At 45.3% G+C, this 17,300-nt stretch overlaps 1 protein-coding gene across 3 annotated transcripts in view; it reads right to left on the reverse strand.

Annotated features, from left to right (window-relative positions):
* Window positions 1–460: 460 nt before the first annotated feature.
* LOC114817672 (killer cell lectin-like receptor subfamily F member 1) overlaps window positions 461–17,300 on the reverse strand; it is a 33,610-nt gene continuing 16,770 nt past the window's right edge. Inside the window, exons 3-7 of one of the 3 annotated variants that reach the window (XM_029081665.2) lie at window positions 15,963–16,064; window positions 13,348–13,434; window positions 12,001–12,152; window positions 11,604–11,716; window positions 461–848 (exon numbers count right to left, since the gene is read on the reverse strand). In XM_029081665.2, the coding sequence (XP_028937498.1) occupies window positions 716–848; window positions 11,604–11,716; window positions 12,001–12,152; window positions 13,348–13,434; window positions 15,963–16,064 (587 nt within the window). In that variant the 3' untranslated portion in view covers window positions 461–715. The remainder of the gene's footprint in view (window positions 849–11,603; window positions 11,717–12,000; window positions 12,153–13,347; window positions 13,435–15,962; window positions 16,065–17,300) is intronic. The other 2 variants (XM_039914589.1, XM_029081668.2) reach the window with 2 other exon arrangements.

Below are 17,300 nucleotides of genomic sequence, written 5' to 3' on the forward strand. Positions count from 1 at the left end.
TGTCTACCAGCTGGATTGTCGATGGGGATTAAGACTGTGAGCCCCACGTGGGACAACCTGATAACGCTGTATTTACCCCAGTGCTTAGAATAGTGCTTGGCACATAGTAAGCACTTAACAAATACCATTATTATTATTATTTGTTGTTATTATTTGATATCCTCATCATGGAGAGGACACGGATTTTTGGTATATTGAAGCCCATACCAGTCTCCAGTCCTAATCCTGCCCTAGGCCTCTCCCAACTGTAAGAACTAGCTACCTACATCTACTCTGCTCTCAACCCAGGCTGCAGCAGAGTCATCTCGTCATGTGACACTCATCTATCAGGTTAAGTAACATGGCTTCATTTGTTCCTAAACATTTCCCCCCATGTTCCCGGATCCCATCCCCCCTCCGAATCCATGACCTAGCTTTTATTGGCCCTAATTCCTTTTCATCAAGTTAATGCAAGTCATAGTACAAGTTACATCTTTTAATATAGTTTATTTTTTCCATGCTCACAATCACCATCACACAGACAAAAAGGCCCCTGCTGTCTTGAACCACAGTCTGTTGGCTATCTGGTAGCTTGTATGGGGGTGTTTTCTGATCCCATTTCATAGACTTGAGGTTCCAGACTATGCTTCAAACAAGCCAGGGTACAAAGAGCATCATTGTCACTGACTGTGAAAAAGGGATGCCCAAAGGATGCTGGGATCCTGCCTACAGCCACTCAGAGCTCCAGCACAGTCACATGTCGCTTACAGATCCAGCTGTGGGTAGATTGGCAGAAGTCGGGAGAGAGTACATCAGTCACTTTGAAAGCAGCACACTTCTTTTCTTTTGCATTTTTATCCACTTTTACACTGCAAAAGGAAGAGAAGAATTGACCTTCCTTTTTCCACTGGTTTGTGAATGAGTGAACTGGGTGTGAACTGGGGGAGGTGCGGGGGAGCGGAACAATAGGGTCTGTGTTGGCTGCAGTTGAATCTATGAGGAAGGGGGTGGGGGAAAGGGCAGGGCCAAGTCTGCATCGGTTCAGTTTGGTAAAAAGTGAGTTGGGAGCTGGAAGAACTCAGTCTGCCCTTTCCCCTAGACAGAGACAAGGAGATGTCTCTCAGCCAGAGCTGCAGAGACACATCAGGCTGCCCTCTCTGGACAACAGTGGAGGGGATGAGGCTGCAGGACTCCAGTTCCTGATCCACCAACAGCACCAAACATGCTCCCCACACCGAGGGCTGATAGGTTGGAATCGTGAGACCCTCTTTCCCCACAGGGCCACACAGGCTCCCTGCACAAAGGGCTGATAGAATGGAGTCCTGAGGCCCTCCCCCCTTACAAGATCACTCCCTCTCTGCACCAAAGGCTGATAGGATGGGTCCTGAGTTTGTTTTGTCCTCCCCTGCAACACTACACAATCACCCCGCACCAAGAGCTGAAAGGATGGGGTCCTGATACCCTCTACACCACGGGCCACAGGAGTCTGAACCCAAAAGAGCTTTGGCCAGGCTGGCATAGGAATGACACCATAGGAGTCTGGAAGCATCCAGGAGCATCCAGATCGGGAACCAGAGATGAGGAAATGGGGAGAAGAGGAGGAGAGAAAGGGTCCAGAGGGACAGAGTACTTATCTACAATGGATAAATTGTAGATGCATGAGCCATGCCCATTGGCCTCACCAGTTGTTCCAGATGTTTAACTCCCTCCTCAAACCCCCCCGTCTCCCTCCCTCCACTACCTCTTGCCCCTAATCACCTAGCCACCTACTTTATTGAGAAAATTGAAACTCTCAGGTGTTATCTCCGTAAAATCTTCCCTGCCCCTCCCATGCCCTCCTTGCTCCTGTCGGCTCTTCAACTCTCCCATCTATCCCAGCGGTATCTCAAGAGGTGATCTCCTACCTTCTCTTAAAATCCACCCCCTTCCATTGGTGCATTTGACCCCTTCCCTTACCACTTTATGAAAACACTTGTCCCCTCTCTTTTGCCTCCCTGACTTTCATCTTAAACTGTTCGCTCTCCAATGGGTTCTTCCCTGCTACTTTCAAACATGCCCATGTCTTTCTTATCCTAAAAAAACTCTCCCTGGACCCACCAGCTCCCTCCAGTTATTGCCCCATCTCCCTCTTACCATTCCTCTCCAAACTCCAAACTCCTCTCCAAACTCCTTGAACAAGTTGTCTACACCTGCTGTCACAAGTTGCTCTTCTCCAATTCTCTCCTTGACCTCCTCCAATCTGACTTCCATCCTCTTTGCTCCACAGAAACCTCCCTCTCAATGTTCTCCCCCGATTAGACTGTAAGCCCGTCAAACGGCAGGGACTGTCTCTATCTGTTGCCGACTTGTTCATCCCAAGCGCTTAGTACAGTGCTCTGCACATAGTAAGCGCTCAATAAATACTATTGAATGAATGAATGAATGAATGATCACCTTCTTGCCAAATCCAAAGAGACTCTACTCCATCCTATTCCTCCTCAATCTCTCAGCTACCTTTGACACTGTCAAACACCCTCTTCTCTTGAAAACACTATTTATTTAATCTTGGCTTCATTGACAGTGTCCTCTACGGTTCTCCTCTTATCTCTCTGCCAGCTCATTCTCAGTTTCTTTTGCAGGCTCTCCTCCGCTTCCCACCCCCTATCTGTGGGGGTCCCTCAAGGTTCAGTTCTGGGTCCCTTTCAATTCTCCATCTACACCCACTCCCTTGGAGAACTCATTCACTCCTATGGCTTCAACTACTATCTTTATGCAGATGATTTCCAAATCTCACATCTCCAACCCTCCCTCCATACAGTCTCACATTTCCTCATCCCACCTTGGATGTCCTGCTGTCACCTCAAGCGTAATATGTCCAAAACAGAACTCCTTATCTTCCCAACCAAATTCTATCCTCACCCAACTTTCCCATCACTGTAGGTGACACCACCATTGTTCCTGTCTCACAAACCCATAACCTTGGCATTATCCTTGACTCCTCTCTCTCATTCAATTCACATATTGAATCAATCACAACATCCTGTTGGTTTGACCTCCACAACCTCACTAAAATCCACCCTATTCTCTCCATCCAAACAGCTACTACATTAATCCAATCACTCATCCCATGCTGCCTTGATTACTGTATGTGCCTCCTTGCTGACTTCCCTCCCTCCGGTCTGTCCCCACTCCAGTCCATACTCGGCTGCCCAGATCATTTTTCTACAAAAATGTTCAGTCCACATTTCAGCACTCCTCACGAACCTCCAGTGGTTGCTCATCCACCTCAATCTAAGAGAAACTTGGCACTTTTGGCTTTAAAACACTCAATCACTTTGCCCCCTTCTATCTCCTACCTCAACCCATCCTGCACACTTTGCTCCTCTAATGCTAACCTTCTTACTGTACCTCGTGGCTCAGTGGAAAGAGCACGGGCTTGGGAGTCAGAGGTCATTAGTTCGAATCCCAACTCTGCCACTTGTCAGCTGTGTGACTGTGGGCAAGTCATTTCACTTCTCTGTGCCTCAGTTCCCTCATCTGGAAAATGGGGATTAACTGTGAGCCTCACGTGGGACAACCTGATTACCCTGTATATACCCCAGTGCTTAGAACAGTGCTCGGCACATAGGAAGCGCTTAACATATACCAACATTATTATTATTAATCTCGTTATCTCACTGCCGACCTCTCACCCCCATCCTGCTTCTGTCCTGAAATGGCCTCCTTCCTCATATCTGAAAGACGATGACTCTCCCCAAACTTCAAAACCTTATTGATAGCACATCTCCTCTAAGAGGTTCCCTGACTAAGTTATCCTTTCCTCTTTTTCGATTCCCTTCTGTGTTACCCTGACCTGCTCCCTTTTATCATCCCCTACCCCAGGCCCACAACAGTTATGAACATTTTTGTAATTTGTTTATGTATACTATTATCTGTCTCCCCCTCTAAACTGTAAGCTCACTGTGGTCAGGGAATGTGTATGTTTAATGTTGTATTACACTCTCCCAGGCAGTTAGTACAATGCTCTGTACACAGTAAGCACTCAGTAAACATGACTGACTGACCGACTGAGACCCTCCTCCTCTGCAACTCTACACACACTCCCTTATCAAAGGCTGATATAAAATTAACACCTTTCCATTGGATTTCTAGCACTCAACCCCCTTACCCCCTCCTACCTCACCTTGCTACTCCCTTATTATAACTGAAACCACACACTTCTCTCTTCTAATGCTAACCTACTCACTGTACCTTGATCTTGTCTATCTCACCACTGATCTCTCACCCACATCATGCCTCTGGCCTGGAACACACACCTTCTTCATATCCGTCAGTTACTTACTTTCCCCGTCTTCAAAGGCTTATTGAAGGCTCATCTCTTCCAGAGGACTTCCTTGACTAAGTACTCCTTTCCTTTTCTTCCACTACCTTCTGCATCACCCTTAATTGCTCCCTTTATTCATCCCCCTCCCAGTTTCACAGCACTTATGTAAATATCCATAATTTATTAATTCACATTAATGTCTGTCTCCCCTCTAAACTGGAAGCTCACTGTGGGCAGGGAATGTGTCAGTTATTTTGTTATATCTTACTCTTCCAAGCACTTAGTACAGTCTTCTGCACACAATAAACACTCAATAAATATGATTGATTGATTAATTTATTGATACAGGAGTCCTGGCCTCCCTGCCTTCTCCCTAGAGGAGCAAGCTCTCAGCTCAGCCCTTAAAGAGGGACCCTTAAAGGTCCCCCAATCATCCAAAGTATTATTAAACACCTACTGTGTACCGAACACTAAACAAAACATTTCAGAGAGTGAATAGAATTAATAGACATGAATTCTGCCTAGTGGGTGAGAAGAGATTAAAATAAATTTTAGTTAGAGGGAAACAAAAGAGTGTGAAGAGGTGTTCATAAATGCAACTTTGGCAGAAGTACTGAAATGGAGAGGAAATATTGGGGAAAGAAGGTGGGAGAGATAAAAGATGAATCAGGGAAGGTTTCCTGGAGGCGATGTGATTTCAGAAAGATGAAGATGGGGAGTGCAGCAATCTGCCAGAAATGAAGGGGTAGGGAGTTCTAGGCTGGTGGGTGCGTTGGGAGTTGGGAGCTGTTGGAGATCCAGGGCAGGACTAAATATTTGATGGCAGTGCCACACTCTTCAGCCTCTCCAACCTCAGTTTGCACCTTGTGGCCCTTTGGTCTTTCATTTCTTCCTTTCAGATTTTTCTTCCAGGAAGTCAATCATGACTACAGGGATAGACTCAAAACTTCTGACCGAACCTGACTCTGAGTCCATGTTCTCGCACATCATTTCTGAGGTTGGGACTGTAATGACCCATCAGCTTCCTATAAGTTTAGAATGGGAGACATTCATTAATAATAATAATGTTGGTATTTGTTAAGTGCTTACTATGTGCCAAGCACTGTTCTAAGTGCTGGGGTAGATACAGGGTAATCAGGTTGCCCCACTTTAGGCTCCCAGTCTTAATCCCCATTTTACAGATGAGGTAACTGAGGCACCAAGAAGTCAAGTGATTTGCCCAAAGTCACAGTGCTGACAGGTGGCAGAGTCAAGATTAGAACCCATGACCTCTGACTCCTAAGCCCATGCTCTTTCCACTGAGCCACGCTGCTTCTCTATTTAATATGGGTAAGTAAATTAAAGATATGGACATAAGTGCCATGGGGCTGAAGGAGGGGTGAAAAAGTGTGCAAATATAAGTAACTACATTACTTGTTAAGTTCTTACTATGTGCCAAGCACTGTACTAACCAGTGGGATGGATACAAGCAAATTGTGTTGGACACAGTCCCTGTGTCACGTGGGGCTCACAGTCTCAATCCTTATATTACAGATGAAGTAACTGAGGCACAGAGAACTCAAGTGACTTCCCCAAGATCACACAGCAGACATGTGGTGGAGCTGGGATTAAAACCCATGACAAGTACAAATACAAGGATGATGCAGAAGTGGGTCAGAAAAGAGGAAATGAGGGCCTAGTCAGGGAAGGCTAAGAGGCTGAGCATTAACAAGAAGAACTACCAAGGTGTGAACTATGAGTGGAGCCCCAGGAGGAGTGGCTAAGGGCAGCATAGCAGTACCCATGGAGGTGGAGACTGTTGGGTTTAGGTTAAGAAAGTTAATGAACTTCCCATTTTAGGGAAGCACAATTTTCCTGAATCTAGTGTAAGATTCAGTTGAACATCTACTGTTGCTTTTGCAACTTTTTATTATTTGATGTCTATCTCCCTCTTTAAAATTCTAAGTTCCTCGTGGGCAGGGATCATGTCTTCTCCCTCTATTGCACTCTCCCATACCGTTACTCTGAATATCATAGGTGCTCAAGAAGTACCATTGACAGATCAAATGATTGAAGAAAGTGGTGATGGATCTGTTGATAATCAGAGAGAGAGAATCTAATACACAGATTCACTTTCCCAGGAAGGTAATGGGTATCTGACAGTCCTCCAGACCTTGGCAACTGGCCCTTAGGGTCCAGCATCGGCCAGCTGAACCCCGTATCCTTCCCAAGTCTTTTGGAGGTTCCAAATCTAAGAGTACCAGGATGGTGGCAGCAAATTACTAGGGAAATTACTTGGGTATGCTAGCAGGGAATCTCAAGAGAAACCCTTCCTGACCACAAATGGCTGGGGTCATTAGGATCTTAGTTTTAGAAACTGGCCTTCATTCTCAAAAACAACCAGAAATGCCATGGTAACTCCATCCTTTCCCCTTTTCTCTTGAATCCCTGAATTTAGATTATGGGTTTGCAAGTGACAAGAATGCAAGAAATGTTATTGCTGGGTCAGATCTACAATTCATCCAGTCCAGCATTCCTCCTCCTTCAGTGACCCCCAGGGTTCTTGTAGAAACCTGATTACTGCCCTCGTGGACATCCATTTTAATGGCTAGAGATTGACCACCCAACATCCCTTCCTTTCCTTCTCAATCAATCAACCTCTGTGCATGCAGAACACTCTACCAAATGCTTAGGAGATTACAGCGATTTTTGGAATAACAATGATGGCATTTATTAAGTGCTTACTAAGTGCCAGGCCCTGTTTGGAAGACATGATCCCTGTCCTTAAGGAATTTAGAATCTTTCAAAACCCATGATGGACTTCACATCCATTAAGTCATCCAAGACCCTCTTGAACTTGCTGGTATTTTTCCCTGCACAACTTCCTGAATGTTGTTGCTCCATAATGATGAAATGCATGGGGAAGAAGAAGACGAATGAGGTTGAAGATGAAGAAGAGGAGAAGGGGAAAGTGGAAGAATGGGAGGCAATAGGAGAGGGTAAAAGGGCAGGAAAGGAAAGGGAGAGAAGAAGGAATGGGAAGAAGGAGGGAAGAGAGAAGCTCAGAATGTGGGGCGGTAGGTACTGATGGAGGAGGTTGGGTAGAAAGAACGTAATTAGAAGGAAGGGTGAGGACAAGTAGGGAGAGATGGGAGGGGGTGAGGGGAAGAAGGAAAAAAGGAGAAAAATGAGGAGGAATCAACTAATCAACCAACAGAATTTATTGAACCCTTTTGGTGCACAGAACACTGTGCTATGTGCCTGGAAGAGAACAACGGAATTAGAAAATAGCTATCTGCTTTCAAGGAGCTTAGAGTCTAGCAGGGAAGACAAACACAAAATAATTTTCAGATAGAAGAAAAGAAAGAAAAATGAAAATGCACATGAGGAAGTGCTTGCAGAATAAGCTAGATTGATCTGTACAGAAGTACTGTGGGTAGATGGAAGTGCATATATGTAAAATTGGAGCAGAGGTGCTGAGGTGATAGCTTTGGGAAAAGAATAAATGATAATCAGAGAAGGCCTCTGACAGTGGGTGTAATTTCTGAAGGCTTTGACTTTGGGGAGAGCTGTATTCTAGGGAATTTGAATGAGAAGGGAGTTCCAGGCTGAAGGAAGAGTTCATTCATTCATTCATTCAATAGTATTTATTGAGCGCTTACTATGTGCAGAGCACTGTACTAAGCTCTTGGAATGAACAAGTCGGCAACAGATAGAGACAGTCCCTGCCGTTTGATGGGCTTACAGTCTAATCAGGGGAGACGGACAGACAAGAACAATGGCAATAAATAGAGTCGAGGGGAAGAACATCTCGTAAAAACAATGGCAACTAAATAGAATCAAGGCGATGTACAATTCATTAACAAAATAAATAGGGTAATGAAAATATATACAGTGTGTGTGTGTGATAAAGGAGTAGGGGAGTGGGAGAGATGAGAATGAAGCAAGAGCAAGAAGGGTCATTTGAGAGAAATGAAGAAAGTGAGCTGGAATGGATGAGGGTGGATTAAGAGTGAGATTATAAGATCCTTGGGGGCAAGGATTTGGTCCACTAATTTAACTGTACTTTCTCAAGCACCGAGTTCAGTACTGTGTAGACAGTAAGTGCTCAATAAATACCCCGTATGACTGAGCTGATCAAGGGCCTTAAAGTTGCAAGTTAGAAGTATCTGCTTGATGCAAAGAAGCATAGGTGATGATTGGAGGTATTTGAGGAGACAAAGTTTGTATACGGAAGACAATAGAGAAAAATAATCCAGGCAGCAAAATGAAGCATGGACTGGAGAAGGGAGAGAGTGGAGGCAGAATGTGTTTGTTGTAGTCTCTCAAGCACTTATTACAGTGCTTGGCACACAGTAAGTGTTCAATAAATTCGATTAAATGAATGAATGCAGAAAGGGAAGTGAGGAGTCTGATATAATAGTCAAGCTGGAATAAGCTGAGTGCCTGAACCAAAGAAGTGACTGTTTGGATGGAGAAGAAGAAGCAGATTCTAGAAATGTGCATCAAAAAATGACAAGATAGTGACTGACTGAATATGAAAGTGGAAGGAAAAAGAGAAGTCAAGAATAGTGTCAGCATTTTGGGCTTCAAAGACAGAGAGGATTGGTTGGGCGTTTTGTAAACTGCAGTGGGAAAGGTGATGGGGGAAAGAATTTGGGAAGGGAGATAAGAAATTAGGTTTCAGACATATTGAATTCATGGTGTTGGTAGGATTTCCATATGGAGATATTCTGCAGTCCTGAATAAATGTGGGACTATAAAGAAGGTGAAAAGAGAAATATCCAGATAGATTTGAGATTCACCACATAGAGGTGGTGACTTGTGTCAACCCCAATGCTTAGAAAATAGGAAGCACTTAACAAATGCCATCATTATTAAAGAGATGGTAGCTGAAGCCATGAAAACAGATGTATTTGAGAGTAGCATGGCCTAGTGGAAAGAGATCAGGTCTAGGAATCAGGGGCCCTGGGTTCTAATTCTGGCTCTACCACTTGCCTGGTGTATGACGTTGGGCAAGTAACTTAACTTTTCTGTACCTCATCTATAAGAAGTAGCATGGCATAGCTGGTAAGAGTACAGGCCTGGGAATCAGAAGGTCATGGTTTTAATCCTGGTTCTGCCATTGTCTGCTGTGTAACCTTGGGCAAGTCACTTTACTTTTCTGTGCCTCAGTTATTTCATGCAAAATGGGGATTGAAATTGTGAACCCATGTGGGACAGGGACTGTATCCACCCTGATTTGCTTATGCCTACCCAGTGCTTAGTACAGAGTCTGGCACATAGTAAGTGCTTAACAAATACCATTATTATTATTATTAAGATGGGTATTTGACATCTGTTCTCCCTCCTACTTAGAGAGTAAGTCCAGCATGGGACAGGGACTATGTCTGATCTGATTATCTTATACCTACCCCAGTGCTTAGTATAGTGCTTGGTACACAGTAAGTGCTTAACGGAAACCATTATTATTATGAGCTCCCCAAGAGAGTGAGAGTAAAATAAAAGTAGAAAGGAACTCAGAAAAGTCCCTACAGACACACTCAGTTAGGGAGTGATAGGGAGAAGAAGAGTCGGTGAAAGACACTGAGGGGGAGTAGCCAGAGGAGGAAGAGGAAAACCAGGAGAGAATCACTTTAACAACTGCATCAGCTTCTCACTGACTTTCCTTTCTCCTGACTCTCCCCATTCCCGTTTATACATCACTTGGCTGCCTGGATCATTTTTTTAAAAAAAGTTTATTTTCTGCCTCTCTACTCCTTAAGAACCTCCAGTGGTTGCCCATCCATCTCCATATCAAAATGAAACTCTTTACCATGGGCTTTTAAGCACCCAAACAGCTCCCCTCCTCTGCCCCCATACCTTACACCACTGATTCCCTACTACAACCCAGATCAATCAATTAATCATATTTACTGAGTGCTTACTGTGTGCGGGGCACTGTACTAGGTACTTAGCGGAGTACAATATAATAGAGTTGGTAGACATATTCCCTGTCCACAATGAGCTTACAGTGTAGAGGGGGAGACAAATATTAATATAAATAAATAAAATTACAGGCATGTACATAAGCGCTGTACAGTTGAGGGAGAGGTAGAAAAGGGTGCAAATCCAAAGGCACAAGGGCAATGCAGAAAGAAGTGAGAGAAGAGGAAATGAGGGTTTTGTCAGGGAAGAATTCTTGGAGAAGATGTGCTTTCAATAAGGCTTTGAAGGTGGGGAGAGTAATAGATTGTTGGATATGAAGAGGGCCAGAGGCGGGGCATGGGTGAGAGGTCAGCAGCAAGACGGACAAGATCAAGGTACTGTTAGTAGGTTGGCATTACAGGAGCGAAGTGTGTGATCTGGGTTGTAGTTGGAGAGCAGTGAGGTAAGATAGGAAGAGGTAAGGTGATTGAATCTTTTAAAGCCAACACTAAGAAGTTCCTTTTTGATGCACAGGTGGATGGGTAACTGCTGGAGATCCTTCTTCTAATCCCAAACTACTCACTGAAACCTGATCTCACCTATCTCGCCACTGACCCCTTGCCTGTATCCTACCTCTGGCCTGCAAGTCTCTCCCCTTTCATACATAATAGAACACCACTCTCCCCACCTTCAACATCTTATTAAACTCACATCTCCTCCAAGAGACCTTCAATTCCCATACTCCCTCTCCCTTCTGCAGTGCCTGTGCAGTTGAAACCGCACCCTTTAGGCACTTGATATTCATTCCACTCTCAGCCCCACAGCATGTATGTACTTATTCATAATTTATTTTAATGTCTGTCTCCCCGGCTAGACTGTGAGCTCCTCACATGAAGGGAATGTGTCTATCAATCCTGTTGTAATGTTCTCTCCCAAGTTCTTATTATAGTGTTCTGTACACAGTAAGTGCTCAATAAATGCCACTGATTGATCACGAATAAAATGTGACTTAAAATGACTGAATGTTAAAGTAGACGTCCTCACCCAGGACCTCAGTCAGCCCCTCTCTGGGGGCAGGTGGAGTGCAGGGAGGGAGCAGAGAGGATGGGATCTTTGTCATGTAGTTCTTGCCATACATCCTGGACTAGGGAGCAACTCCAAACCCTTCCTCCTTCCTGGCATGCCTGCCCTGCTGCATGCAATGGAGTCTGAGCCCAATGCTCCAGTCTGCATTCGGACCCAGACAATCTTTATGTGCCCTCTCTCCTCCTCCCTCCTCCCGCAGAAGAAGGATGAGGTGGGGCAGGAGGGTCTGGTCTCAGTGCCATTGAACAAGGATGTCAGGGCTTAAAGGGGGATTGAATGTTTAGTTATGAAAACACCCACATGATGGGCCTGTCTCAGCACAGAGTTCCAGGCCTGAAGTAGGGCCCACCTGTATCCGGAGAATCCAGTGTTGTCTAACCACATCCATTGTTCCTGGGTTATGTTATACTTGTACCCAATCCAGAAATATTCATCTTTTGGCCTCATTTTAGAGATCCAATCCTGTGGAGTCAATGGAAACATGCTGAATCCTGACAGTCCCTCAGCCAGCACTCCCTCAACCCCCTGTCCTGTCCCCAGCCTGACAACCAGCTCAGAGCTCTGTTGGAAGGACACAACCTCAAACTTTTCCCCAGACTCCCATTTGGGGATGATGAAGCCCCTTAGGTTCATACCCAGGACATGGGCAGTCACCATTCAGAAATTCCAGCTGGTTCTGGAAAATGTGGTGTGGAAATGGGTGTGTGTTGGCTGTTGTAGGCCCTGAGGTCTCCCCACATTCTCACCGCTTCAGCCTCATCCTCCAGGACCAGGAGGTGGGATTTCTTGTCAGTGCAGTCTCTTTCACTGGTATCCCAGCTCCTACACTCTCCTGAAAAGTAGTAACACCTGCTGTTGCTCAGCTGCCACCCTGGGGGGCAGAGCTCACACACAGCACCTGTGGGAAGGACAACAATGGGTGGTTGAGATAGTAGCACTTTCCATGACATTGGCTCCCACATAGAGAAGCAGCGTGGCTCAGTGGAAAGAGCATGGGCTTTGGAGTCAGAGGTCATGAGTTTGAATCCCAGCTCTGCCACTTGTCAGCTGTGTGACTGTGGGCAAGTCACTTAACTTCTCTGGGCCTCAGTTACCTCATCTGTAAAATGGGGATGAAGATTGTAAGCCCCATGTGGGACAACCTGATTCCCCCGTGTCTCCCCCAGCGCTTAGAACAGTGCTCTGCATATAGTAAGTGCTTAACAAATACCAACATTATTATTATCCTTAAACAAGAAACTGAACCTCATTGTCCACAGATTTGTCTTTTTTGCTGTCATGTAAATTGCAGGCTAAATGTCCTACCCTGAGGGTATAGGAAAGCTGCCCCCTCCGCTGCACATCCCCAGTTATACTTGCAATAAAAGTCTCTCCTCTCTCATAACCTCCATGGAGCTGGAAAGTCCAATAGTTTCATCAGTAAGGGAGCTAGAGAATAGCAGATGGCAGGTAGAGAAACTCAGAACTAGGAATGATGCTGGGGAGACCTCCACCATACTCAGGTGAGGAGCTGATCTCCATGCTTTCTGAACTTCTCTTCATGTGCTGTCTCTTCCCTGGTGACTAGAGGCAATGGAGAGTGAGAGGATCCCTCAGGGAGTGAGCAGATTCCATAGAGAGTGAGGTCACTTGGGGTGTGAGAAGAGCAAATGGAGAGTAAGCAGAGTCCATGGGGAGTGAGGAAAGTCTATAGTGAGAGGGCAGAGCCTAAGGGGAGTGAGAAGAGCACATGGGGAATGAGAAGAGCACATGGAGAGCAAGCAGAACCAGTTGGGATGTGAGCAGACCCTGTGCGGAATGAAAAGAGCCCATAAGGAGAGCTATAAGGAGCGGGACTGTAACAGGTGCTGGAATAGCAGATCTGTCTGTCCTTGGCTGTGTCCCTCTCCCATCCTCCACAATTCCCTCATCCTAGCCAAGGTAGGCTTGAGAGTTCCCAGTGAAAAGCTTTTCTGAAGAAGCATCAGGGTGAAGCGATCTCTGCTTCAAGGAAAATCTCAAGGAGCTGCTCTCTTCCAGGTTTTCTCTCTCATGGTCAGAGCCATCCGCTTGAATTTCTGGGCAATTCCACACATTTCACCACCTTTCATTACCCTTTTGACCAGTGCACAGATCCTCCTTCAGGGCCACAAGTGTTGTTGAGTTTAAGTCTAGATTTTTCTCCAAATGCTGCTCATGGGCTGCAAATCAAACAGGAGAGAAACTTATGCTCATATATTATAAACTACTTATAATACTATAAACTACTTATTTATTCATATTGATGTCTAAGTTCATCATGGGAAGAGAATGTGTCTGCTAATTCTGTTGTATCGTACTCTCCTGATTGATTGTAGAATGAATAGGAAAATGGGAAAAATGGGAAAGTGTCATCTCCCCAAATTGGTATGTGCACTCTGTGAGTGCATTGGGCAGGATGTGGGTTTTGGAGAAATTGGGAGGAGAGTTTCCCACTGGCAGTGAATGGAAGGGTGGGAACCCAACTGACTCACAGCTCCCCTGAGCTGTTTGAACCCTTGGTCCCTGGACCAGAGCTGGTTGACTCTTGGATATGAGAGGTAATGGAAGGACAGTTGCCCCTCAGCAACCAGATCATGGCTCCATAGGCTCACGGGTCTGATTCAGGGTGGACTGTGGCACAAACTCAATTCAGGCATGCCTCATGGGCTTCTCTTCCAGGCAGATGAAGAACTTCTGCAGTGGAATTTCTTGAGAAAGGGGAACATTCTGGGAGGAGGGAGGGGAGGGGAGGGGAGGACAGACATACAACTTGAACCCCTCACTGTCCTACTATGGTAACTCCATCCTTAGCAACTGGTAGTTCAGTTCCTGCCTTTCTTGATGCAGGATGATGGACTACCTCTAATGTCAAAGGTCCAGGCTGGTGTTACCATTTATGAAGAATGAGGATAGTGAAATGTGGGGATTTTCCAGTAAGGAGGCTTTCAGTATACAGCTACTGGGAAATAGAAAAGGAGGGCCCTCATGCTGAGGGGAGCAGAGGGGATGTTGCAAGCATTGGGAAGTTGAAGAAGAGGTAACGTTGAAATGCCAGTTTCCCAGGAGCAGAGGCAGAGCCATATTAAGTCTCTAGAGAGTCCAGGGAAGTGAATCTGGAGAGGGCACCCCAAACTAATATATTTCCTGCCTCAATAATAGTAATAATGAAGCAGCTGCAGAGAAGCAGCATGGCTTAATGGAAAGAGCATGGGCTTGGGAGTCAGAGGTCGTAGGTTCTAATCCCACTTCCACCACTTGTCAGCTGTGTGACTTTAGGCAAGTCACTTCACTTCTTTGTGCCTCAGTTACGTCATCTGTAAAATGGGGATTAAGACTGTGAGCCCCACGTGGGACAATCTGATTACCTTGTATCTACCCCAGTGCTTAGAACAGTGCTTGGCACATAGTAAGTGCTTAACAAATACCATCATCATCATAATAATGATAATAGTAACATCATTTTTCTCATTTTGTTTTATGATACCTGTTAAACTCTTATTATGTTTGAAACACTGTTCTTAGCACTGGGGTAGGTACAAGTCAATTAGGTCAGACACAATCCCTGTCCCGAATGGGGCTCACAATCTTAAGTAGGAGGGAGAACTGGTATTGAATCCCCACTTTACAGTTTAGGAAACTGAGGAACAGAGAAGTTAAGTGAATTGCTGAAGGTCACACATCAAGCAGTTGGCCGAGCAATTGCCAGGTTCAGAATTAGAACCCAGCTCCTCTGACTCCCAGACCTGTGGCCTTTCCACTAGTTCATGCTGCTTCTCTAAATGCTATGTGACAAACACTGGGGTAGATACAGTATAAGCAGACGGGACCCAGCCCGTGACCTACAAGAGCTCACAATCTAAATAGGAGGAACAAGTATGGAATTTACCATTTTACAGATGAGGAAAAAAAGGCACAGAGATGTTAAGTGACTTGTCCAAGGTCACATAGAAGGCATGTGGCAGTCAGGATTAGAATGCAAAGTCCTCTGACTCCCAGGCCTGTGCGCTTTCCATTAGGTTGCTTCACTTTTTGCTAAGAGAACATTTCCCTACCTTTGGGTGTGGCCTTTCCTTCCTACCATGGTAGTTAGGGTAGTTTTTAATGTAGAGAGAAGAGCAGTGCAGATCAGGGTCCTGTGAGCTGCTTGACCCACCTGACAACTCGGGAGATTTTGGAATCAATAAGGCAAATGAGAAAGAGGGAGTCCAAGACCAAATAAAGACAGCCAGAGAAAAGATGGCACAATCCAAACCAAATCATTGCAAAGCCCAGAAGAAACTTCTGCAGTTAGAATCCATCTAGATTTCCCTACCTGAGTTGCCTCATCTAGTGGGAACACTAAATTTTTCCTTCCTGCAGAAGGAATTCACATCCTGGGAGTTGGAAAATGCAGGTTCACTGAGAAAGAAATCACTGACCTTTCCTTGGCAGCTCACAAAGCTGAACAAGAAGTCAAGAAAGTTCCATTCCAGAATGGAGTAGGTAAAGCCAATAGGTAGGTGACTGTTTCAGCGGGGTTTCTGCTTCTACCTGCATCCCATTCCATCCCAAAGGGGCCTGGGATTATTCGTTCTGCAAACCCAAAGGACCAGAGGGACCTCCTGATTCAGATTCCAGGTTGGGAAGAAACCAAGGGATATCCTGGCTCTAACATTTACAGGGGCAAATTGTGTTCAAATGTGGCACTGGATCAGGCTGAAGCACTCACATTTCAGGGACAAATAGAGAACTGTGCCCAGCAAAGCAAACACAGCAATCCCCAGGAGGATGATGGTGACTTTGTGGCAGCAGAGAGACAGAGAACTGGGGCCTAAAACAAAAAAAGGACAAGACTGGATCAGTCACACAAGCTTTTTCAGTCATGTGGGGTCCATTCTCAACTCTGAGAGCCCCCATAACTTGACCATTTGTCCCACCTAGGACAGGATGAATACAAAATCTTCCCTGCTCCTGCCACCCAGAAAGAGATAGTGAAACTTGCAAAAACTCTGCGTTCACCTGGGGCAATTACCATCAGTGTAAGAAGAAAGACAACAATTTAGCACAGTTATGGCTACCCATCTCTGGCTGCCAAGAGTTATTTCTGCAGTAGGTTCCACAGTAGGGAGCTACCAGCAGCAACAGCAGTGTCATCACTGGCTGCTTCTCTTTCTTTGCCTATGGCTGCATGTACGTTCCTGTTATTTTGACTCAGTAAATAAGTGCTTAGTACAGCTCAATAAGTGCTTAGTACAGTGCTCTGCACATGGTAAGCACTTAATAAATGCAACTGAATGACTGACTCCCAGGCCTATGCTCTATCCACTAGGCCACAGTGCTGCTTCTGTCACTGTTGTATTTTATTATCCTGCTGTTGTACTGTGTTCTTCCAAGCGCTTAATATGGTGCTCTGCACACAGTAAGTGCTCAATTAATACCATTGATTGATTTATTAAATATGATGTCTGTGTGTGTATGTGTTTGTGTGTGCATGTGTGTGCATCTATGACTGATTGATGTGTTTGCATGTGTCCATGCAAATCTGCATATATCTGGGTGCAAGAATGTGTTTGTTATCCCTGCCTATGTCTGAATCTCTCTGCCTCTTTCTGCTTTATTGTCTCTTTCTTTCATTTTCTCTCTTGGTATATGTCTGTCTGTTTTTCTGACATCCTCTGACGTCCTCTGTCTTTGTCTCTATAGCTCTCTCTACCTGTGTTTTTCATTCTCTCTTTCTTGCCTCCTTCTGCTCTCTGTTTCCATAAGACTGCCAATGGGCTCTCTCATTTTCACTATTTGGAGGAGTTGCCCTAGAGATTGAAGATGACACTGTTGACAGTGAGGTGGTGACCAAGAGTGTGCAGGGCAATGATAAAGAATCCCTGTCACACTTGCACACTTTGTCCTTGAAAATAAAGTCAGGCACCTTTTCCCGCCCCTTGCCATTTGAGGATGAGCATTGTCTGGACACTGATTGCCAAATGGAAAGGTTCATTCCACCTCCACTGGGACAGCATGTACTTGGTTGCCAGTTTTCTAATTTGTGATGGTGGTGATGGCTTGTGCT

Source organism: Ornithorhynchus anatinus, chromosome 17 (genome assembly GCF_004115215.2).
Source record: "Ornithorhynchus anatinus isolate Pmale09 chromosome 17, mOrnAna1.pri.v4, whole genome shotgun sequence".
In the NCBI taxonomy this organism is placed as follows: Eukaryota; Metazoa; Chordata; class Mammalia; order Monotremata; family Ornithorhynchidae; genus Ornithorhynchus; species Ornithorhynchus anatinus.